This window comes from Silurus aristotelis (genome assembly GCF_946808225.1).
Source record: "Silurus aristotelis genome assembly, chromosome: 11".
Classification (NCBI taxonomy): Eukaryota; Metazoa; Chordata; class Actinopteri; order Siluriformes; family Siluridae; genus Silurus; species Silurus aristotelis.
In genome coordinates, this window is record NC_139584.1 from 13813981 (window position 1) to 13839943 (window position 25963).

The following is a 25963-nucleotide window of genomic DNA, read 5'->3' on the forward strand; positions in this document are numbered from 1 at the left end:
TAGTGTAGTACATAATGAATCTGCACAACAGTCCATCATAATAATGGGGCATAGCACCATTTTACAGTATTTAAGCATTTTCCGAAATAATTGCAAGCATATTGTAAAATGAACTCCAATAGATGGTAATATTGGTCCACTAGGCTTTTATTAAACATTGAAAATTGTGCGGTCTGCAGAATTGCCTGTGGTCTTGTATGATCAAGAAAGGAGACTTTAATATTTCAACAGGATAACTTATTCTTTATTGAATTTTTCTTCATGGATTCCATAGAACAATACAACAGAATTTCTGGATAATTTTGGTGATTTTTCAACATGGTCATATTCACTGTCATCAACATCATTTTAACGCTAAGAATATATTATACACAATAAATACAGCACAACCCAAAGGCATTGAGAGTTTCACGAGACGGACCAAACACCACTTACAACAGAGTAGTTGAATAGCATAATTATTAGGGAGAGAAGGAATGGGACAGATTAGAGAGAGCAAGAGAGAAGACAGAATAAAAAGAAAAAGCAAGGTGCTAAGGCTGTGGGTTCACAGGCTTTCTAGATCTACTCAAAAGCGAATCAAATTGCCTTACACCCATGGAACACGAGCAGTGTGCAAATATTTGATGACACCCAGTCATAAATTCAATCAAGCTAGACATATGCGCACGTGATCATGCATAACTACCGAGCCGCTCATCATAAAAATATCTAACAAATTAATGCCAAATAAATGCACTGATTGTGAGGGACTGAGAATGACTGTTTTGTTCCTCAGCCTTTAGACAGTGTATCTTCATCTTTCTTGCATATAGATTACGGCAGCTTAAAAAAATTCATAATTCAAGGCTGATATCATACAAGAAAGTGTAGATATACAAATCACATTTCTGTATGCGCAAATTGATGTTCATGCTTGTAGCTTGAAACACACAAGTTAGTCTGAATGGACAATGCAGGCTGGTCTACAACAATCCAGTAAGTTTCAACCAATTTCCAAAAAGCTTACACTATCTTATAATGCCAGATTGGCATCTGCATATTGATTGATTGGTCAAGCAGATAAACCAGTCTACTCTGACATCCACATTATGCAAGTACGTTAATCAGTCCAGTTAGTGCATATACAGATGTTATATCTTTAAATTGATTTGCTGTATAACATAAAATATTAAACTATTAGATTGCAAATTTTGCATGGCATATACATATATATATTTACAAATATCTTTGAAAATATATTTCAGTATAACTACACTAAAAAAAGCGAGTGTTTCAAACTCTTTTAGACAAACTAAGGTTTCAAAAAGAGATTTCAGTGAGTGTATGAGTGAGAAAGGGAGAGAAAGTAGGAAAGAGTTAAAAAAAAAAAATGGAGACAAAACAGGGAAACTGCTAATTGAAACTGGCACATTTATCTAGACTACCAACAACTCTATACACAGTACTGATTCTCTGTCTGGCATCCACACTACACTAAAAATGTCTAGTAGTACAGCAATCCCCCAACTGCATGAAATAGCACACTTTTGAGCGGCATAGGAAATGAAGTTTAGTATTTAGGGGCTACTTAACACACTTATCACACGTGCTCATATTGCAGAAAATCAAGTTGAGTTGTAAAGAAAAAAAAAATACTGCGAGATAGTTTTGAGTGTCAAAGATAATTTGGAGTTTGGTCTCATATAGCCTATTGCTTTCAGCAGAAATGTCTTTAAACTCAGTGACAAAAAAAAGAAAAAAAAATAGAAAAAAGAAATATGGGTGAACAGCTAAAAATTCAAACTCTTCTTCAGTGAATATCTATGTAACTTCTCAGAGAACTTTCTCCATTGGGTTCAGAGCTCATTATCATAGTTAGTTTTATCATCAGTGAACTTCCCTAAACATAACATACTATAATAGAACAATCCCATACAGATCTTTAGGAAATATGTGTATATATTTGTTCATATTAATATTTTTACAGCACAGACAAATACATTCTCTCAAAGTTTAGCATAGCTATTGTCAACATCATCAATTTAAAATTTATATAGCAATTATCTATATATCTTTTTTATATATTTTATTTATTTTGGTGTATCATCATCCCATCATACCTAACTTTTGATTTTAATATTACACATCACAATAAAGAACAGCACACAATTAATCCTTTCTTTTCTTCTTATAACCTACATCTTTCTTTCTTTATCACCTGCCCCGTTTCCTCCCCCCAATCATTACGTCCACAGACATATGCACAAACACACAGACAAGAAAGAGTGTAGGTGTGTGGGTAGGGTTTAGTTGCCACACTCCCTTGGTCACACGATCACCCCCTTTCTGTGGAGAAGAAGAGTGGGTAAGAAGGGTAAGAAGAAACAGAAGGTGAAAAAAAGGTGTGTACATATATATGTATATGGAGTTATATATAGCCCACTGGATTTCACTGAAGTTTGAATTTTAACAGCTATATTCACACAAGTATCTAAATGTAGTAATAAATAAAAATAAAGAGCACTCACAAGCCTCCATCTCCCTCTTCCACTGCGGTGTCCTTACATCTGGTTGGCGAAAGAAGTAGGCGCCCCCTGCTGGTTGTAGCCGCCCTGGTTGTAATCCCCACCCTGGTTGTAGCCCTGCTGGCTGTAATCAGGTTGATAACCTCCCTGGGAGCCCGAGTACATATCCGGCTGCTGCCCATAGCCCGGCTGGCCGTAAGAGTCAGGAGCCGGCTGCTTCTCCTGGGCAGGTGGCTGGCGCATGAAAGGAGCAATGATACCGGTCTCTTTAAACACGAACCAGATGTTGCCCGCCCACAAGATCAGATTCAAGAAGCCAAAGACCTGAAAGTGCAAAAACAAGCATTACACACACACACACACACACACACACACACACACACACACACACACACACACACACACACACACACACACGCACACTCACACACACACACACACACACAAGCACAGTCTTTCGATCTATCTATCAATCTATCTAACTATGGTCAATACAAGGCCCCCAAATCATATTCAGCATGATACCTAGACGGAAGGAATGTGCCCAAGACTCATTATTTATTGTTTACTACATTTGACACTGGCAAAAAGCAAGACAATTTTTTTACTTTTATTTGTTTCTCTCAGGTTGTTTGTGGATTTAGAGAAATCGTACGACAGGGTGCCGAGAGAGGAGTTGTGGTTTTGTATAAGGAAGTCAGGTGTTTCAGAGATGTATGTGAGGGTGGTGCGGAACATGTATGAAAACAGTGTGACAGCAGTGAAGTGTGCAGTAGGAACGACAGACTGGTTCAAGGTGAAGGTTGGATTGCATCAAGGATCAGCTCTGAGCCCTTTCCTGTTTGCAGTGGTGATGGACAGGTTGAAGGACGAGGTCAGACAGGAGTCTCCATGGACTATGATGTTTGCGGATGATATTGTGATTTGTGTTGAGAGTAGGGAGCAGGTTGAGAAGAGCCTGGTGAGGTGGAGGTACGCTTTGAAGAGAAGAGGAATGAAAGTCAGTAGGAGTAAGACATGTGAGTGATTGAGAGGGAGTTGCAGGGAGAAGAGGTGGTGAAGGTGGAGGAGTGATTTGTAATAGAAGGGTATCTGCAAGAGTGAAAGGGAAAGTTCATAGGATTGTGGTGAGACCCGCGATGTTGTATGATTTAGAGACAGTAACATTGACTAAAAGACAGGAGGTGGAGCTGGAGGTAGCAGAGCTGAAGATGTTGAGATTTTCATTGGGAGTGATGACGATGGACAGGATTAGAAACGAGTTTGTTAGAGGGGCCGCGCATGTAGAACGTTTTGGAGACAAGGTGAGGGAGGTGCGATTGAGATGGTTTGGGCATGTGCAGAGGAGGGGCATGAGGTATATCCATAGAAGAATTCTCAGGATGGAGCCACCAGGAAGAAGAAAAAGAGAAAGCAGGAGGTTTATGGATGTGGTAAGGGAAGACATGCAAGTAGTTGGTTTGAAAGATGCAGATGTAGAGGACAGGGGGGGTATGGAGACGGATGATCCGCTGTGGCGACCCCTAATGGGAGAAGCCAGAAGAAGAAGAAGATTCATTTCTCTCAGGTCTGAATGAGCAAAATCCTAATTAAGGTCATAATTGGAACATAAAAGCTACAACAAAAATTTAACTTTTGCAAACATACGACACATTCGTTAGAGAAAATCAATCAAACACAATATTTTTTATGCGACAGAATATTTTTTCTTTCAAACTATTTCTAGAAATATTTTGAATTTAGTTACTGAATTTCTTCACATCATGATATAGTACTATTTGTTGCTTCAGAAACTAAAGACAAGACAGCCAGATCGAGCACACTTTACTTACCACAGAGGTGTTGAGGCCGGACATGACAGGGTCATGAACCTCACCACAGCTACTGCCTTCCAGTTCACAGGCTGGGATAAGTTCAATCACCGACTCTGGGTCTGTGGCCGTTTTCACGTCTGACAAACCCTTCGCCCATGCTGCCGAGCTCACAAGCCACATGAAGGTGAATACACATGTGGCACCAAAATCCTAAAAATAAGAACATTATAATATGAAGCACCTTTATTATAATATATAGCATCTTACTTTGTTGGTAGATTTTTTAAAGGGCTATAGATATAATGAACTCACAATCAGTGGCCCTTTGTTGTTTTCACGGTATTTCTCAAAGGCAAATATATAGATGCTAAGAGCTGCCATGGAGTACAGGAAAGCAAAAACACCAATGGTGACGAAGAACTCAGCAGAGGAAGAGTGGTCACCCGTAAGGAACAAACGCTCAGTCCTTCCCTTGCAGGTTGGAGCATCAAAGTACACTTGATGGAGCCTGAAAATTGTTTAATTGTTTATAATCAGGGTACCAAAATAATTAAAAGACTGTTTGAATTTCAATCTGTTTTTCATATGTACATTTATGCTTTAGTGTCGTGTCAATTACAATAAGGTCAAGAAATACAAATTAATTTGAACACTATAAACACACTGAGCATGTCATTTACCTAAATGGGTAGTCAAAGTCTACATTTATTCTTGGATTACTCTCTGATCTGTTTTTGCACTCCACCTTTATGCGAAAAGAGCCTGAGTAAGTCCCACAGGTGGAAAATGCGAAGATGGCAAACACCTAAAGGCATAAACACAAAGGTACTGTACAGTATGGTGTCTGTAAAACCGTCTATAAATAAATAATTAAAGTTCAATCATTTAAAAATATTTTGCCTACAATTAGAAACATGTTTAATAAAAATGACCTTTGTATCCTACCAAATTTAATTGCAAAAAACTTACACAACATTAATTCAAAGTACATTTGAGAATATCATTGAATACAGAATTAAAAAAGATTTCCTGGTCTGTCTTAAATTTGTGAGCCTGAATCACTAAGAGATCTCACGCACTCTGGTGTGGGCTGCAGTTTGAGGAGGGTTAAATGAAAAATGGAGCTATTCAATATCACAGAGATCCATGGCCATCTGTCACACAGTGGAAATGGAGTCTGGTTGGATACAGCCACACACTGCAGATCACTGCAGCAAACAGGTTGAACTAAGACAGCGGACTTAACCCTCATAAGGTTTCTGTTCCTGTCCAGGTTCCTGTTTACAAATCTGGTCTTTGGGGTCTATATGACCCCAACAATTGATAGAGAAATTATACAAAAAATATACTTTTTTTTAATTATACAAATAATATATATATTTTTTTGTTTACTTCTCATCTATTTATTAATGCTGTGTTTTGGGAGATATGAAGTACTTTTGTACCTATTTACCACACAATTCCTCAACTACACCATAAGCTTGCATATGAAATATTAATTTTTTATGAAAAAATCACTTAAATGATGATCTAAATTTCTGATTTATGCTGGATTTATAGATTTTTTTTTGACAAATGAAGAAAAAATATTGAGTTTTTTTCACATTTCCTATTCATTTCAATGTGGGGTCATATTGACCCCTCGAAGACCAGAAGTGTAAAAAATTTTTTTTACATACCTTCAGAACAACCGAATCAAGCCCAGTTTTTTTTGTGTGTGTATAGATAGATTATGTAGGAAAAGTCACAAAATATTATTCCACTCAGATGAAGGGAACCCTTTTTTTTAATCAAGGAAAAGTCGATTGGGGTCATATAGACCCCAAGGACCGATTAAAGGTTAATAATAACTTAATAACTTGATAATACTAGTATACTTTTGGTTTAAAAAATCAGATGGGAAGATATGATTTGTAGCATTTAGTCGATTTGGTTTGAATAAATAAAAAAATGCAAGTGGCTCATATTTACACAATTACTATCACATTGTTAGTCATCTTAGAATGAAATGAACACGGTCTCGAACCATTTAATATTACAAAATGATAACGTCAATTTTTCAAACGTCACTGTTCATTTTAGTGTTACATACATTTCTTAATACAAACAAAAATATTTTTCAGCTGATGCAGTAAAGGAAACATTACATTACATTTAATGCCACAAGCCAGTTAAGTTAAGTTCTGTTGTTCAGTAGACAACTTCTTATCAGTTTTAATAAATATGAATTTACACTCGCTTACACAAAGACAATAAAATAATAATGCTGAGATTTGCATCTCAGCACCACCAGATGTCACTACTATGCTAGTATGATACTACACCTCACAGCTGAATGAATCCTGCAGGATATCTTAACATGTGAGCCTATACAATGGACTCCTACATAGTATGAGAAAATCACATATGATAAAACAGCAGTGGGTTTAATTGCTTGCAATTCAGTTGTGATGTATTTGTCACACTAAGTTTTTTTTTTTTGCGTAGGTAAGCACCTACCAATGAATCATAAATTCAGATACATAAAGAGATGAATACATTATTGAAAAGAGATAAGGTAAAGATGTTTTATCCACATTTTTTGTCATTGTGTTCAACAATATTACATGGCTCATACAAACATACAGTTAAAAATTAAGATATGTAAAAAAAAAAAAAAAAAAAAACCTACCCATTGCAGAACCTTGATGAAGCCCAGAGGCACTTTCAGCACCCTGAATTGTCCGTTAGCCACTAACTGTAAAATAAAAACAATAAATGTATTCAATTTGTATTAGTAAGAAAAAAACATGCTAGAGGAATGAAAGCAACCTATGTGCATGCTTGAGGTGAATAGGTGGCTGTTTTCTGGGTATCCTTAATCATTTTGAGCCAACATAACACTACTAAGAGCTAATTATATATGTCTTATGAATCACAGCCAATTACATTTTGAATTCTCAAACATAGTGTACTGGCCAAGACTTTAGAGCCTGGAAAATGGTGATGTGGAGTTAGCAGCATTACAGGTAGCCAAAAATTAAGTGCTTGTCACAGTATATAAGTCCTGATGATAATGTGTCTTACATAGTGACTTGGTCGTTGTTATGTCGTGAAATCCCCCAGTTGCTTTTTATTCTCAGATTAATAGATCTGATAATTGCAGCTAGTTGGTCTGAATTATACTATAGGACACATACTAAGCACTACCAGAAACACATAATGCAGGTAAACATTCTTAGAAGGCTGAGTGGTGTGTGGATTTTCAACAACATGGCTGATATTGTTTTCCAAAAACCATGTGCTTATGCACAAGGGCACCCCAGGTTTGCTGGCTACTAATGATTGAAAAGTGAGCCTATCTCTATGGCATGCAGTTCTTCCACTTTGTTTTGAAAGACAGTTTGGAGCTGCACCATTTCAGTTTTAACATCTTGCATAGACTCATAAAGAAAGACTTTGGGGCAAAGTGCAAAGTGGCAGATAAAGGTTCCCTGCTCACCTCAATAAGATGAGAAGTGGTGATAAGCCATTCACATCACTGTGCCGTACTGCACTGTCCACCATATACACCCCTAGTGTTGATGAGGACATGCCTGTACATGTGTCTTGTCCCAGCAGGCTGTTGGGCTCCACCAGAGAGCGAAATAACAGTCCATAGCTGACAATTAAATGATCTGGAATTGACAGGGGAGTGTACCTTGTGCTTGGCAAACATATCCCAGAACTGAGATGCCACTGCTGATTCCTCTATCAGGTCTACGTCCAATTTGCTGAACCATTGGGCAGACTTAGTAGGAGAGCTGCTCTCAGTAAAGCTATGTCTCAGAATAGTTAAGAGAAACTAAAGAACTGGATAAACCACCATCAGTTGTAACAAGTTGATGTATTTTTAATTCACACAAAGTGCCTGTGCAGTACTACACTGCCCCATCCAATGATGTAGATATCCATGGTGATGATCTCCCCGTAAAGGGACATCACTCCCATCTCAGATGAGACTTCCCACTCCCTTTAATGACAAAAGCCTTATGCTCCAAGCGAGAGCTTTTTAATCTGAGGTCTGGCTACAATTTCATAGGCACTTCCCAAAAGTCTCTCTGTACCAGTGGATACGAAGCAACAACAAAGTGCTTAACATTCCCACTTAATCAAGGTTCATGCCAACTTGTGTGGCCTTTTTTTATGTTATAAAGCTCTTTACTGAACCCACTCTTAGTCTGATCACTGAAATGTATGTAAGAAGGGTAAATATATCTTAAATGGCATGCTCCATTGACACAGGAGGTCAGTTGTCCAATTATAGCAGTATCCTTACACCTCAGGTAATTAAAGGTGACAGCATTGCTTGGCATTAGACAGTGGCAAAATGGTATGCCTCCCTCTTGGAATGAAAACCTCAATATTATCTGTCACCCAGTAGGTGACAGAAAGCTGAGTGCCATACTGAGTATGATGGGAGCAGATTTCTCAATATTATGCCAAATACAGACCAGCAGGGGCCAAATGAATTATTCTATATTTGGTTCCATCATAAGTCATGCCCTCGGTCACAATCAACCACAATCATGATGGGAAAGAAAAGTTGCAGTATGGTTACAGTATATACGTTATTACTTTTTGTAAAATATCTGTAGAGGGGTTAAATTCTATACACAGTATATTGTATGTTTTTGATGCCTTTTTTTTGCTAGTTACATACCTAGCTACACAGCTTAAACCTACTGATCACTTAATTTTAATCAGGAGAAGGACTGATAACTATTAAATAAAAAGTTATCACAGTTTGTCACTATCACATTGTGCAGGATGAACATGAAATTTAATTGGTGGGACCTGAAAGGCGATAATTAGTATTTAAATAAATTTGAAAACATCTCATGGGGTTGAGAATGTGTCTTTTTAAAATTAAGAGTAACATTTGTTGAAATGCTGATACAAGTGGTAGGTCTTTACTTCATCCACCCCTATAGTGGAGATTATTGTAACCATTACGGTTATAATGATCTTGTTCAACAAACAGTAAACTTATAATGATAATCACCTTGAGACAGCTTTGCAAGACAACTACTGGCATATTCTGTTTTGCTTCTAGGACATTGCAAGTGCAAATGTAATAACTGGCATTTAATAGGACATTTATGCTTGCTGTACAAAGAAACGTTTCATAAGGGGCATCCAGTTTGTCTATTATTAAATGAACATTCTTCTAAAATACATAAACTAAGAAAGACACATATGTCAAACACACAGGTGAAATGCGCTTGCAGTTCTCTCTCAATAGGAACATTTGCACACCTGTCCATTTAATTAATTGTCCAATCAGCTAATGGCCAGCAGCTCAATGCAAAACATCATGCATATACATTTTAGGAGATTGAGCTAATCAATCATCATTAGTTAGAAAGTGTGAGGTTGTTAGTGGCACATGGGCTGGTTTGGGTATTTCACCAGTTGACAATTTGCTGTGATTTTAACACAGAAAAATCTATACAGCTTACATAACATGAAGTAAAAAAAAAAATAAATAAATCCTTTAATTCTGCAACCAAACATGCCTTATTGATCAGACCATTCAGAGAGAATGGACAAAACGGTTTTAGCTGACAGGAAGTCCTCATTAAGTTAAGTAAAAATTGTAAACCTTAAGTTGGATGTCCTCCAAAAGCAAATAGCAACACAGGGTTACATTTAAGGTCTACGGTGGAAACTGGCTCACCGAAACTGGACAAGGGAAAATTTGAAGAAGAAGAAAAAATAATAATAATAAGGTGATATTCAATAAGAGAGTTGTAAGCACAGACCCAGTACTCTGAATAAGAGAGGTTTTGGGTAAAATCTTCCAAAACAGGGTTTTAAGTGTGTACAAAATCTGTTTTGAATAAATGATTAGAAGCAATAAAGGCAAAACAGAACGATTTTGTATTTTTAATTGTTTTTTTTTTCTGTTGTTCAGATGATTACTAACAGAATCACAAACACAGGCTCATTAGACTGAATGTGACCCATCTGCAATGCACATTATACTAATGATAATTCAGAAATGATCATTCGGTACTAAACAACAACAAGAACCACAGCAACATCAGTGGGTTTTTTAGGGCCCCAGTGGTGTGTGACTGTCACATCCGAAGACAAGGAGGAGGGAGTGACGTCAGAAGGCGCGGCTGAAGGCGACACCAGAGACTTTCAACATCCCAATCAATACAATCTTACGATTTTATCTCCTTATTCAACCCACGTCGCTTCACAATACCGTTTTTACTTTGCATTTAACAAACAAACAAATGTAACAGCACTCGCCATCCTCCAAATTCAGCACTGATGATAGATCAAGGTGACTAAAGCACACATATATTTTGCACTTAAAAACATATATTGTTTTTGCAAGCCAATGTGGCGTCTATAGAAAAATACAAAGACAGGTGGCTTTGAAAGGAAATGATGGTCTGAGTCACACAAGCGGCTCTCGGGAAAATCAGCTGCCATTTTCCACAGCAGCCTCTTTAGTCGGAGCTGCATTTCATCCCAAGGCCTTTTCTTTCCGTGCGACGGATTTAATGCGCTTCCCTTATTAATTGCCATTAAACCGAATCCACAGGTTAAACACACTTTTCTTTTTATTGCATGCTTAAAATAATTTTTTTTTTTTTTTTTTACATTGTATTCATAAATAAATACTATATAACATAGCAATCAGTACAACCTCTGCAACATGGAAAAAAATATTAATATCATATCTAAATATAACACTTTTAATAATTTTATATCTTAAAGAATGACTTATTGCACTAATGTTAAAGGGAAAAAAAAACTCGAATGTGTAGAGCATCAGCAGGTTATTCCTATTTCATATTCTGCCATTAATTTACGAGCGCATCTTAATAACCGACCATAATAAAACGGATGTATGTTCGTGTTACACCTACATTCCTGTAACACTGATACAATATGGGATTTTTTCTGCCCGAAATGTCTTACCTGGTTTACAATGTCCATCTTTGCTGCTTGCGGGTAGATTAGAGAAATAGAAAAGCGGTGGGAGGTAAAGGCAGCGACAGAAACAGCCTACACAGGAGAGGAGAGGGGAGGCGAGAGCATCACCGGAACAGCCTATTCCGTCATATGCCGGGGGGGATATGGGGTTGCCAGATTGGGTTTTTCAACGCTCAGACGTATATTTGTTCATTTACAATAAAAATAAAATACATCATGATGAGATATCAAATGTCCTGCCAGCAATTTTGCAACACACGTTTATGATTTCCCCCAGATCTTGCAATTTACAAGTTTATTACTCTACTGCTTACAAGCTCATTAAGTCAGAATAACCTTGTGTATATTTTATATAATGCTAGATATCAGTTATCGTTGCTTAGACAGCATACTGAACAGCGTACCAAAACCACTCTTGCTCTTTATTCTAGACAACAATCAAACGTAAAGAAGAATGCTGTTTATTGGCATGGACATGGACAGCATCCTCACTGAGCTGAACATTAAGCTCAATATCCAGTGTGTTAGCTTGGGCAATTATATCCTTTATATCCTATATGGAATACTAATAGACTAAAGAACAGTTTCTTGCAATCACCTGACAGCCTTGTAAACTCCAAATTCAGATGCTAGCATGTCCAGTCTGGGACATGTTTTAACTCTTACAAATTTTAAATGCCAAGCAAAAGAAGCAAACTAAGTTATGATCCGGGGTTGTGTTGCCAAATAACAAGGACTTTATTCAGCAGAAGCAAAAAAAAAAGGTAGGTCTATATCAGTCTATGGAAGCACCCAAAAACACAGTCAAAGCACAACCCTTATATAACATCTTCAACTTGTGTAACATCCATCTTTTTATTGTAAAACTGTTGCGATGACCAATATCCTAAAAACCTTGGTTCTTTCCAATTTAATAAAATAACAGTGGCAAACCCCATCCATTTTTTTTTTGTTTTTTTGTAAAAGTATCATACGATTTATTCACTGCCCACACTACACCTGACCATGTATTCCTCTGACACGTTTATTACTCTTGACAAATCACATCCTCATAAGGTAAGAGAAGGTCCAAGAAGTTAAGTCAAGGTGCATTGTGGTCACTAAAGCTTCAAATATGCTGATTCTAATCACACAATAATTTGCTGTGAATATAGAAACACTTAACAAAGGTCAAAAGCACCATATATTGTACATTAATAATGTTGTTTGCACTCTATGACAACTTGTTCTTTGCAAAACTATGATACTTCCAAAATACTTTACACTCTACCATGTCTCTTTGCACATTACTGTATAATTACTGTGTTCTGACCTGATGGTCACTGGACATTTTTACTTCATTTCTTTGACAATGCACAACTATACACCGACCAGGCTTAACATTATGACCACCTGCCTAATATTGTGTTGGTCCCTCTTTAGCTGCATTAACAGCATTAACTTTTTCAGCAATTTGAGCTACAGGAACTCATCTGTTGAATTGGACCACACGGGATAAACAACTCTCTCTTCTTGTTAAATTCTATGTGGATTAATTTTTTTTTTTTGTACTTGGATTCTGCACAATGACATTACATTTTAATCTAATTTATTCAAGTATAAGCTATCTGCATGTTTTCTGCATGGTGTTACAGTAAGAGGCAAACATAGCAAATATATCACAATATAAAAATGAAATAAAGGTTTAAAAAATTTATTTTTAAAAGGATACGTTCTATTGAGAAGTAATAGTGTCCAGTCATTGATAAAACATTTTAATAAAATAAAAAGTAAATGTACATTTGACAATTCTGCTCCAACAAATTTAGGCTGGTGTACATCTCCTCTTGGATCGTGTTCAGAAAATTGTAGTTTGAAGCAGACACAATCTGGCAACCAGAGAGGGAAGGCGTATAGTGCGCAGAGAACAGAGTGATGACTCGACCTGCGTTGGTAGAGATGATGAGCATCTTCACAGGCCTTTAAATAAGCTCCGAAATCCTCCCGTTTTACAGACATGCACAAAATCTGTGAACACCATTCATATAGTTTAATAAGAGATAGCAGCAGCAGATTTATCGCTTTGAAGAAACAAAAAATATCCTAGAAATTCTCACAGGCCTCCATAGGAGTCTGCATCCTACATTCATCCTACCATGAATGTAGTCAAATCTAATGAACTATATTATACTTCTAATAATTATAGTTACAATTTAAAACTATATGATATAATTTCTAATTTCAGAATAACCATTATCATAACCATAACTATGGCTATGTATGCTAAACATTTTTCACAAATGCCTTTTTTTTTTTTTTTTTTTTTTTCACAGACGTACAAAACGGGTGAACAAATGTGGAAAATACTTCAGTATCTTCAGAAGGAATCAATGAAGATGCAAAAGATAGACTGTGCTCCTCAAACAATATCGTTTCCAAAAAGCTTTCAGGGTCTTTTAATATCTTTAACATCTACAATGATATATCTTCTAAAACATAGGAAAAATATTTACATATTTAAATTACTGAAGAATTGCTTTATAATGAGGCCAAAGGTTTGGAAGCAGTGCATTGATTTGTAAAAGTTGAGCATGAAACATTTCTGATATAATGTGTATAATAATAAGCAGTATTATTAACACACAGCTGAACAGATCTACATTGTATACATTTAAATGCATTTAATCTACATTTATACGCATTTTGTATAGAATTCTGAATTATGATATTATTCATTTATTTTCAGTCACAGCACAAACAGATTAAGGTGGCAGCAGACAATAGAACACTGGACACAAGGTGGGCATACTTTCAAACTTAAAATGTCTGCTTTTGTTATACTTTTAACATGTAAATATCGAAAACAGGAGAGTTAGATATCTCTTTGTAACTAATTCACTGAGATTAAATTAAAAATAAACATGGCATAAGCCACAGTTTAAATAAATAAACACACAGACCGACAGACAGACAGACAGACAGACAGACCGACAGACAGACAGACAGACAGACAGACAGACAGACAGACAGACAGACAGACAGACAGACAATAAATAAATAAATAAATAAATAAATAAATAAATAAATAAATAAATATATAGGGGTTTCGTTCCATTTGGAGTAAACAAGAAAATTGTAAGGATTACTAAATAGAAAGAATTTGTTAAATTCTAAACAATGCAAATTAGTTAAAAATCATTTAAATAAGACAAAATGTAAATACTAAGTTATATTTATTCCAATTTGTCCATTCTCATACACTAAAAGTGTTTTTGTAAAACTTGGTAAAGTCAAGGTTTTACAAAACAGTCATGGGAAAAAAAAAATACCCAGCTGAAAAAAAAAAAAATACAGTCATGTACAGTGGGAAATGACATCCAGTGATAAAGTATAAAAGCTTGAGATTTGGGATCTCTTACACTAATTCATAAAATATTGCTATGCATTAATAAGATAAGATAAGCAGCAGACTTTCTTTAAAGATTTTATGAATTTGTATAATTATAAACATATTCAACATGTATAATTAAGCTTCCACTTAAGTACAAATCTTTCAACTTTATACATATTATAAATTCCAATAAGTCAAAGTCAGGTAATATTAGCCAGACCTGCATTTCTTACATCAGTTAGTGTTGGACTGAACATTGTACTTTGCACAGCAAGACAAGGGAATGTCCTCTTTAAAGCATATCAGGACCACTGATATCCATCCACTGAGGAACGTCTGATTGGTAAAACCTTAACTACAGTTGATGCACATTCTGACTGACACTTCCAGTATGAAAATGAACCTTGTTTCAAGGCACTTATTGTCACATGGTTCCATGTACAGAGTTTCATTGTGTTTCATTGCAGTAACATTTGAAAATGGTTGCTGTAATGTTGCACATCTATGCAGTTTGCAATGGCCAAACAAATCATTCATCTACAGCACATCAAGCATCAAATACAATCCATTTACTATCAAATTTATTCTTTTCTTTATGCCCAAGAAAGTGCAGCATTCTGCTACACAGGTCTAAATACTATACTAACAACTCTGGGATTTATCCATATACCTAAAATATAAATATGATCTTTATTTTCTAGTAATCAAATTGATCTGTACTTTGCAGTGTCAACCCTCTGCGACTCATTAAGGAGTCATTGGCTTCCTCAGTGGCAAGCCTGCTTCCTTAACGATACACATAAATTTCTGACTGACTACATTGATGTGACAGTCAGAATGAGGTAACGCATGTCATCTCATCAGCAAGCTCATCTTCATCATGGCTCCTGACAATTTCCTCATCACTGTAGATCCCCCCTAAGTCTGAGTGATTATGGAAGCCGCCTCCAGAACTCCCTGTGCTGCCTCGACTTAGCAAGTCACTGGCTGCACTCTCCATTTCATCTATGGTCATTTGACAGGCATCTGCAATCTCCCGCTTGGCAAAAGCAACAAACTTGGGGTCCTTGGCATACAGGCCAAGGCCTTCGGAGATTAGTACCTGAAGAAAAGCAGTTACATTTCAGTAAAACAAAAACAAATGAATAAATAATACAAAATATATTCATTCAGCTCAGGAACCCAGCTATGCTTGGGCACAATAAGTTTGATTATTAAGTGAGTCAATGTTGAGAATATGAAATCTGAGAATCTTGATAATAGAACCTAGTCTAAATCTCTTTAACCAAAATAACTTCGAGAGCAGTATAAAATCATGCAGAAAGTAGTGAAATGATTTGCACATATATCATGTCTAGAATTTTGTGAGTCTACAACTAGTGTAAACACATTGATTAAAAGGAACTCAGTCTCCTGTGAGAAAATATTAAATGGATTCTATTTGGCTAATGAAAAGCAGATTGCAATATCATACACCAAATAATAACCAGGCATGCAATGTAGCAGTGTGGTGTGAAGGTGAAAGTTCAGGCTCTAGGCACGTGACTAAAGCACAAGCATGGCTGAAATTTTCTAAACCTTTCACCACATTTCTGTGAGGAAGAGAAGGCTAGAAATGTGTGTCAAAAATATTTATCAAGTTTCTTGTTAATTGAATTTATCAAATAAAAATGTACAATCACTTATAAATGTTGTATCTACTTTCAGAAATGTAATACTGTATATTAAGAATTGTGTTAACTCTCCTATGTCTTACCGCCTCCACCAGGCTGTCAGCGCTGCCTCTCTTCTCGCTGTAATGCGGGCTGAGTTGTGTGGGCACTCTCAGGGTGGTGTAGGCCCTGTACGGCTGACCTACTCGGCCTGCAACAGGCACACTGGCACCATCCTCAGCTTTCTTTTCCCAGAGGCCCACGCTGCATGCACCAGTTGACCTCTCATCCTCTACCAGTATAAGAGGGGCATAAAGAAGACGACTGCGGCGGGGGCTGGGGTTTGCCCAGGAGGCTGTGGAGCCTGTCGAAGAACGGCTGCTGCTGCGGCGTGAATCATAACTGCCATACGCCTGAGGATAGGATAAGAGAGGGAGGAAGACAAAGAGAGAGATAATAAAAAAGGATCAAATTTTGTTTAGATGTATTATAATGCTAGGGCTACACAAATTATCAAATAAGAATCACGTGCTGCATGCTAAGCCATGTTTGATGTGTGTGTGGCTTGCTATGGGTAGGAAAGTTTTATTTTTGTGTTATCCCACTTGATGTGCCTACTCATTCCTGATTCCGGTGAACAATTTTGTATGGAATAATGTAATTATTAAATTATTACAGTACTGTAGCAGATTGTCTAAACATGGCAAATGATTGTGAATGTTTAAATGTTCTGTTAATTACTAATTGCAAAAAAAACTGAAATAGTTGAATATGTGAGCAAGCGGGTCAACAGTTATGCATCATTTTAAAAACAAAGCTTAATTGTCCCGTTTGTGTCTCATGCTTGAGATGTTGTATGCAGTATCTGGAAAAAATTGCAAATGGAAGTTGCGCTTGATTCAAACTGCATTGATAAATGAATCAAGAGCATAATATACATTTTTTTTTTTTACTATTCTTAGGATCAATATAGCACTATGTAGCTCTCTAAAATAAGCAGAATTTGCACTAATCAGATATACACATGGATTATAGAGTGCATATGAGGTGCCTGACTGTGTATGTGCATCTAATTCAGGATGAGGTACCTGTGAGCGTGCTCTACAGGGTGGAATATTCTGGTGGTAGGTGCCTGGAATGGGGAGATCATCACTGCTCCCCTGTCGTCTCAAACACTGGATGGTAAAAGATGATTTCCTGCCTAAAGTGATGCAAAAGTGCTTGTTATAAAAATGCCCACACTTTAATATTTAAATTTTTTTATGGGGAGGGAAGATTTTTAGTCAAAATAACTTCCACTTGCAGAGTAGACTAAAGACCCTTGAGGTATAGTCTATTTACCAACATTTGCTTTTAAATATGAAATAACTAAGTTACTGGAACATTTGAAAACTTGGAAGTAATGTTTGGTTTGGCCTATGAAAACATTCAAATACAATTTTTGTTTTAAATTGTATTTGAAAACATTCAAATACAATTTAAAACAAAAATTTATAAATAATTTCCATGATTTCTAACATGTGAGAAATAGTAACAATGACGGTATTAGTAGTGTTGAAAGGTAATGTGTGGTGCATCAGTCTTGTTGGGATTTTAAAACATTGGGCACTCATTAGTAAGTTCTTATTCAAAAGGAATAATGTGAAATGTGTCATGAAGACAAAACACTAAATTTATTAAGTTCAGAATACTTGAACAATAAACCTGTACCCGGAACTGAAGAGGAACAAGGACAATCACGAATGACAAACGTGAGACAAAGAGTGCTTATAAATATGTGCTGATTCACAGAAAAAAATATTCAGGTGCAGAGATCATGTGATATGATGTGTGTGGGTAATCTGACCATTGACTGATTGTATATAACTTCTTTTTTATATAGTTTTGTACGTTATTTTGGCTGACTAAATTGTTTTTATGCAAAGTGTGCCTGTAATTGATAAAGTGGACACTGAACATGAATATACATAAAAAATAATTGAATAAAGTACTACATTATAAAATCTGTGGTACTGGCTTTTAAAATCTATGATTGTAACTATTCTCTTAATATTTTCCACTTACTGCAATGCTTAGAGGGAGGAATGATTATAAAAGCAAACAATTATTTAATGTACCAGTGGGGGTTGCAGGCAGGAGTCGTCTTCTGGCTGACTTTTTGGCCTCACCATAAATGCTGCCATATTGGTTATTGTATGCAGGCTGTCCACCATATGCATGCATGGGCCCTTCATCTCTGTAGCCATGCCTGCGAAGAGATAAATAATTAAAAGGTGAACAAGTTTCAAACTTGGTCATAGATCAACAAAAAACAGATGAGGTTTGTTTCAGAGTAATTTGATTATTGCTGTCTGTTTTGGTAAAACCTTTAAAAAGCAGGTATATTTGCTGCCGGTATTGTTTATTTGTGCATGTTCAAATCTCTGTCTACTTGGGTTTCCTCAGGGTGCAGTGCAGGGGTGCAACTACAAATTTTCTGAGGGGTATGCAATATGAATGTTGGCGCCCCCACCCCCTCCCAAAAAAGAGTGATAAAAACAAGAATAAATACACCACATGCAATGGTGCCCCCCATGTGCTGAACCCCTATGCACTTCATATACTTCAAACCCCATTTGTGTGCCTCTTTGTAAGTGCATTGGCTATCCCAACTAGGGTACAGTAACGGCCCAGGATACCCTATCATCCTGACCAAGATAAGGGGTTCCCTTTCAGGAACACGAGCTGCATCAAAACGCTTTGGGAACGCCCCGCGTTGTCAACGCTCTAAATCACGTGTGAAATCCGGCTAATAGGCAAGTTGTGACGTCATCGGCGGGTAATGTCGCGTAAACCAGGAAGCTACAAAATGACTGAGCAATGGTAGCGACATTAGCTTCTGTTGTTCAGGTAAGCGCTTTGTGTGTAAATCTGTGCAACATGGCTAGAAAACAAACTACCTTTCGCGTGTGTCCCTCCTTGCCCACGTTTTATTACGGGGAAACACACATGAGCTTTGTGTTGTTTGTTTGGGAGTAGAGCATGCTCAATCAGCTCTCGAAAGAAGCTGGCGAGTTTACGGACTCCTCACAGCCTGTGCTGTTCAAGGAGCTTCTGGAGGTAATTACGCGAGCCGCGTCCAAGCTAGAGTTAGCTTGGCCGGGTGAGAAGCAGAAGCAATGCGTTCCCAGTATGCTGGATGAGCGTTTTTCTGCATCCCGCGTCACAGTCTCTTCCCGACCTACTGTTTTTTCCCGACCTGCTCCATATAAGACCCCTCCAGTGGTGGCTCAGAGACAGAGGGTTCTCCCGAGGGGGCAGCCCACTCTGTACTATTAAGGTTTCGAGGCGAGCTCTTTAAACCTTAGATATATGGCGAGAACACACGTTCCTGTCTCAAGGCCCCGTCCTGGGAGCGCATTGTCGTTGAGTAACGCTAACAACGAACGCATCCCTCATGGTGGCACAGTCATGTACATCCCGAGCCAGATGAATTGGAGAGCGGACGTCCAGAGGTGTTAAAGCAGATATGGCAGAGATATTACAGACCCCAGGTAGATCTGTTTGCGACCCAGGAGACTTTGCACTGTCCCCTCTGGTTCTCTCTGGGGCTGGACGCCATGGTGCAGACATGGCCGAGGCTACGTCTGTATGCCTTCCCGCCTATCGAGCTGCTCCTGGAAGTTCTGGAGAGAATCTGCTAGGAAGGAGTACGTCTCCTACTGGTGGCACCTCGTTGGCCAGGCAGACTGTGGTTTACAAACCTACTGTCCTTCCTCAAGGGACCTCCTTGGGACATTCCTCCCAGAAGGGATCTTCTCTCGCAGGCTGGAGGAACCCTAGTTCACCCCTGCCCAGAGTTTTGGAAGCTATGGCTGTGGTCCCTGAGGGGGCACAGTTTCTAGCAGCTGGTCTCTCTACTGAGGTAGTTTAGACCATACTCCATTCCAGAGCTCCCTCCATGACGAGGTCGTATGCTACTAGATGGCAGCTGTTTTCCATGTGGTGTGAGCACCACCAGTTAGACCCAATCAACTGCCCGGTTGGAGTTCTTGCAAGAACAGTTTGCCACAGGGTTGGCCCCGTCCACCCTGAGGGTTTACATGTCCGGTATCATGGTTTATTGTACCCCGCCTGCGGGGCAGTTGCTGGGAAAACACCCTCTCTTGACATGTTTCCTACCTGGAGGCTGAGGACTAGGATTATATCTGAACCCCCTTTCGAGCCTTTGGCCGAGGTTGCCCTTAAGTACCTGTCAGTAAAGACTGCCTTTCTTTTGGCGATTTCATCCCTTAAGAGGATTGGGGACCTAAGGGCTCTGTCTGTGGCCCTGTCTCTCCTGGAGTTTACCCCTGGCATGGCCATTGCCTTTCTCTACCCTAAAACTGGGTATGTGCCTAAGGTGCCTACGGCTCCCTCATGAGCTGTCGTTTTGCAGGCATTCTGCCCTCCTTCTTTCCTAGCTCCAGACCAGGAAAAGCAAAATCGATTGTGTCCAGTGAGCGCACTGGATACGTAACTCCACAGGAGTCCGTGGAGAAAGTCAGAGCAACTGTTTTTCTGCTATGGCCCTCACAGGAAAGGATTTCCTACCATTAAGCGGACTCTCAGCAGATGGATAGTGGATGCTATTACCACAGGTTATAAGTCCTCTGGTCTTCCCACTCCTTTCGGAGTCTATGTGTTGGTGTACAGTGTATGTGATGTATGAGATGATTATTTGTTTATTTGTTAATTGGGCACGTTTGGACTCAGTAAAGTGACCATTTAAAAAGCACATATATACTTCTTTTTATAATTATTTTAAATCTGCTAAAGTGAAGTTTATTTTTCAACCCAGACACCCACACATCTTTATATTACAATATGCTATTTTTATATATTGGAATGGATTGTGCTATTTACACTATATTTTATTTTCACAATAGTGCACAGTGTAGGAGAAGAAAATAAGACCTTTCTCTGGGAGTTATGACCTCCTCATCTTCTTCCCTCCTGTGAAAAATCTGCTCTCTATGGTACCCCTCCTCTCCTTCTACACTTCGTGAAATAGAAGGGCTAAAGTGCTCCCTTGAGTCTCTCCTGTGTGTTGGATGAAGCAAAACAATGTCATGACAAACAACAAAACAACAACATATAAGAAAGAAAAAATGATTGAAATATCAAGCTGAGTTCTGTACTTACCCTGGATGCATGTGATATGAAACTCTATAAACAAACAGAAAAATAGTTAAAAAGTAAAAGGTAAATAAATAGTGGTTAATCACATACACAGATTGTAGCAGAACATGCAGCAATTGCAATACGTGTATGTATACAATAAAAAGCATTGTGGTGTTTGTTCATGGTTTTTCCACAAAAACATAATACAAATTTTGTTTGTTTAAAACACCAAATTCACCAGTCTACCACTTCTCAAGATGCGTCTTCTCAAGATACTGATATTGTATAATGATTGAGTAATGATCTGTTTTTGGTTGTTTTCAGGCCTAATTGTTAATGCAGAAATTAGTATGTAAAAAAAGTTAAATTCTCATAAAATAATAAAAAAGTATTTTCTGAGAATATTAGTAGATCTGGTATGTAAAAGGTCTGTAAATAAACAAATGTCATGTTACTAAATTGGATTTTTGCCACCTCTAGAAGTGGTGCAATATGTGACGATTAGATTATTGTTATCATTTTCTTTTTTTTTTTTTCATATATTATTCTGCATACTCATGTGACTGCTGGCTCTTGACATTTTCCTGGGTTCAGCAAGGCCAGTATTGTTGGCAAAAATTTTAAATTGACTGAAATTACCATGATAAATATTAAAAAATGTTTGCTTTCAGTTCACTGCAGAACAAAGAATTATCAAAACTAATAACAATCAGAAAAATATCAGATAATGAGTCTTTCTTAGGGTTCTGTTTGTGTTGTAAAGAGTTATTCCCACCTGAGTCTTGGAGTGACTAGTAACAGAGATTGTGTTATTTTATTGAAACAATCACAATACTATGCATATTAACAGTGTCTCTGACCTCTTTGATGGTTGGTCAATCACACCATTCTTGTGCTGGAAGTAGAGGGAGGAACGTCTGTTTTCTCCACGTCTAAATTTCTCCTGCTCTAAGATGATGCCGCTACCATTTGGTGTTCTGGTTAATGAATTCCTGTGACTAAGGCCTCCATTGGAGAAACCTTCTCCTGACATAGCAGCGGATGAAACTGTTGGTGTGGAGACCACAGAGGAGCGACGGTCTGGGAACTCTGCGTTTCCAGCATAACCATTTTGATTCTAACAAAGCAAAGACAGAGAAGACTATAATTATTGCTAATGTTGAATAATGCTAAAACCATAATAGGCATGTAATGAAATTAAAAGTTGTAGCCTATTTTGGTTCTAATATTATAAATTAATATTTAGTACTGACTCATAAAACAACTAAAGATCATGTGCTGATCTAAAAATAATATGTTGAAAAGAGAGAAGTTTGCATTTAAAGATTTCATGCGGCAGTGTTGCAGCATCATGACATTTTGACAGCCGATACCTTATTTAAAACCGAATTGATTGTTTATTTTGGTACAGCATGTAGTTGCCCGATTACCAGGTTAAAACTTGATATTTACTGTGTCAGAAAAGCAGATCTTTAGGCAGACTAAATGTTTAACCTCTACATTTGTTAAGCTGCCTCCTTTAAAATGTTGTTTTGGTTAACGCAATTGTATCAGATGTCTTTGGCATAAAATATTCCCTTTACTTGAACTCAGAAACCTAAACCTGTTCTAAAATAAAATTTCCCTGTACACAAAGAGAGCTCCGTGAGCAAATGGTTCACATGGGTTGAAGTCTAAGATTTTGAGTGGCCGGTTATAGAGCTCTGACCTCAGCCATATTAAACAGCTTTGGGATGAATTGGAATTCTGATTGCACCCAAGGCCTCCTCACCCTACATCAGTACCTGACTTTACTGATATAATTGTGGCTGAATGAGCACAAACCTCCATAACCACAAACCAAAATCTAATCTATCCCAAAAGAGTTTATTACAACAGCAAATGGGATCTAAACATGATATGGGTTTTTTAAAAAAGGCATATGAATTTTATGGCCAGGTGTCCACAAAAGCTTTGTCTATATAATGTGCATATAAACAATAAGTTCTCAAATGTTTCTTTAAGATACCATACAGCATACCTCATCCTCTTCAAATTCTTCCTCCAGGTCCTCCTCGTCCTCCTCGAGGTCTGCATTTATAGCTAGGCGAATCTCTGGCCCAAGATCTTGTAGGGTGCGCAGACCCGCCTGACACAAATGCAAATGGAGAAAAACAGGGCCACGGTATATATGCTGCACAAGCACTTAGCATATACCCACTTTTCAAATTTTTATTTTATTTTATTTTATGTTATGTTATGTTATGTTTATTTTTTCATTTAAAACAACAAACTCACTAGCGCCTCAGGTTCTGACAGAATATATTAAGCTAGTTGTTGCTTGTACTGGAACAAATGCAATTTTAATAAGCAATTTTCATATATTTGTGGTTTCAATTTACATTACATATCGTTCTGTAAAATTTATATCTTCTCTTTTTGCTGCAGGGGGAATAAATAGAGATCGAGATTAATTCTGTAAATGTTAGAATGGCTGATACATGACAGTTTGATTGGAAGGTTTTTCCATCCCTCTAACATTAAATGCAGTATAAATAAATATTATTACAAACATACTGTAAAGTAATAAAGATAATACTGAATACATGAATATGTAAAATATGAAGGGAATGGTACAATGTCAGGAGAAAATGTTTCGGTATAATATGAGCACCCTGAGATATATATATTTATGTATATAAATAAATGTATTGTTTTAAGATTTTATGATTATAAAATGTTATAATATTTTGAGCAGACAAGATTAAACATGTACCTGTAGAGCTGATGGCCTTCTTGGATCTGGGTCTCCCAGACCCACTTTCTCTTTTCTCTTACGGAACTTCCTGAAGTAATCCTGAATTAAGAATGTGGCATAAAACTTGCCCACAGTCACTTCCTCTGCTATTGAACACACAGTGAGAAAAATGATAATATGATGAATCTGCCATACACTGTGGAAGGTTGGATGAATAAATGAAGGAAGTTTGTTTAATAAAGGAAAAGCCCTGGCAAAAAAAACTCCACATGAACATGTGTAAATTACTGCACTGCTTCTAATGAAAGAGCAAATCAATTCATTTAAAATAGATTTACTTCAGTTCATAAGGAAGCACAAGTAAACAAAAATCACAGCATACCAAATGCGTTCTATGAATGAATATAAAATGCTATAAAAAATGAAAAGAAGGAAATTTTACCACGATCTGAAAAGCTCTATAGAGCATATTTTTGGAATCATAAGCCTCGAAGCAGCCTTTAAGCATGAGATAAAAATCTGAGTGATTCTTCTCACCAGCAGGAGGAGGAATAACCTCATCTAAAATATTGGGTTTCATGCGTTTCCAGATCTTCTTAATGATGACCCTCAGCTCCTCATTCTCCTGGTCTGGGTGACCTAAGGATCGAGCAGTGTTATTAGACAGAATTGAATCAAATGGAAATTCATTCCATTAATAATCCCAACTCGGCCCCCTCTGTGTGTTGATTTTCCATTACATGATCTTCATTAGAATATCATGGTCCAAATGCTAACTGTTCACTAGGGAAATGACAGAGAGACTTCAAAGCTGACTTCTTCAATACCAAGCATCTCTGAGTGGTGTGTTAGTAAATCTGCTTATGTGTGTGGCCAAGTCTCTTTATAGAGACCAGATATAGTTTTATTACACATTTGGGACATTTGGCAGGACCAAATGTTTCTTTTCTATTTAAAAAGTTTTTATTTAAACTAAAATTGACTCACTGTGGTTAAAAGTGTTATGGGCTATGGTACTTACCTTCAGTTTTAATCTTCAGTGCAGTTCTAACAAGGGCAAACAGAGTAGCGTTGAAGGTCACTGTACCATCGGAGTTTAGGGGCATGTTCATGGCAACCAGACGCTAGCAGGGAGCAAGAGAACAGGAAGTAAAGTTTGTAACAGGAAGGAGTGCGTGAGAGAGCTTAAGCATCTAAAAGCACATAGTACTATAATGTGTATGAGATTGTTTATATACTGTAAAGAAGTTGAACTGTACTACAATACTCATACTGTATACTTTTTTTTTTATGTGTGTGTATGAAGTACCTTGCAGGCCACACGGTGGGGACAAAGTTTTCCAAATCCCAGAGGGGGCTGGATTCTCCTAAGCAGAGCCACCACATCTAGGTGCTTTATGCGACCCCTTTATGCGACACACACACACACACACACACACACACACACACACACACACACACACACACACACACACACACACACACACACACACACACAAGCACACACGCACACAGAGAGCACATTCTAATAAGGCAGAGATAGTCTTACAAGACAGTGAAAGAAAATGAAATAAATGTATTTTTTTTAAACAGAGAAGTTAATCTTACTTAGCTTCTGGGTCGTACTCTGACCAAATCCTTTTGAATTCATCGAGATGATGTGGCCCCAAAATTGACCAATCACGTGTCAAGTAGTCAAAATTGTCCATGATAACAGCAACAAACAAATTTATAATCTGAAAAATGAATATTTGCACATAGTTAGT

General features: G+C 37.5%; 2 protein-coding genes across 2 annotated transcripts in view; both read right to left on the reverse strand.

Moving 5' to 3' along the window:
• Positions 1 to 222: 222 nt before the first annotated feature.
• Positions 223 to 11436, reverse strand: sypa (synaptophysin a). The gene is made up of 7 exons (XM_083553785.1): positions 11282 to 11436; positions 6993 to 7058; positions 5002 to 5126; positions 4634 to 4829; positions 4340 to 4531; positions 2511 to 2831; positions 223 to 2328 (listed from the first exon to the last, which is right to left on the reverse strand). Exons 1-6 carry the CDS (start codon positions 11297 to 11299, stop codon positions 2544 to 2546), a joined length of 885 nt encoding a protein of 294 aa, XP_083409911.1. The 5' UTR covers positions 11300 to 11436; the 3' UTR covers positions 223 to 2328; positions 2511 to 2543.
• Positions 11437 to 14491: 3055 nt separating this feature from the next.
• The window catches only part of cacna1fb (calcium channel, voltage-dependent, L type, alpha 1F subunit), a 59083-nt gene continuing 47611 nt past the window's right edge, over positions 14492 to 25963 (reverse strand). The window contains exons 36-48 of the mRNA XM_083553611.1: positions 25806 to 25933; positions 25507 to 25603; positions 25219 to 25321; positions 24735 to 24836; positions 24216 to 24343; positions 23481 to 23588; positions 22321 to 22577; positions 21482 to 21505; positions 21254 to 21379; positions 18436 to 18566; positions 17407 to 17519; positions 16423 to 16731; positions 14492 to 15768 (exon numbers count right to left, since the gene is read on the reverse strand). Of these exons, the coding sequence (XP_083409737.1) occupies positions 15499 to 15768; positions 16423 to 16731; positions 17407 to 17519; positions 18436 to 18566; positions 21254 to 21379; positions 21482 to 21505; positions 22321 to 22577; positions 23481 to 23588; positions 24216 to 24343; positions 24735 to 24836; positions 25219 to 25321; positions 25507 to 25603; positions 25806 to 25933 (1896 nt within the window). The 3' untranslated portion in view covers positions 14492 to 15498. The remainder of the gene's footprint in view (positions 15769 to 16422; positions 16732 to 17406; positions 17520 to 18435; positions 18567 to 21253; positions 21380 to 21481; positions 21506 to 22320; positions 22578 to 23480; positions 23589 to 24215; positions 24344 to 24734; positions 24837 to 25218; positions 25322 to 25506; positions 25604 to 25805; positions 25934 to 25963) is intronic.

What these genes read in the sequence shown, in the direction of transcription:
- sypa (XM_083553785.1), bottom strand. An exon ending in TCATCAAGGTTCTGCAATGG is followed by an intron (nt 5,127 to 6,992) that starts GTAGGTTTTTTT and finishes TTATGCCTTTAG; the next exon opens with GTGTTTGCCATCTTCGCATT. An exon ending in CCGGCCTCAACACCTCTGTG is followed by an intron (nt 2,832 to 4,339) that starts GTAAGTAAAGTG and finishes TTGCACTTTCAG; the next exon opens with GTCTTTGGCTTCTTGAATCT.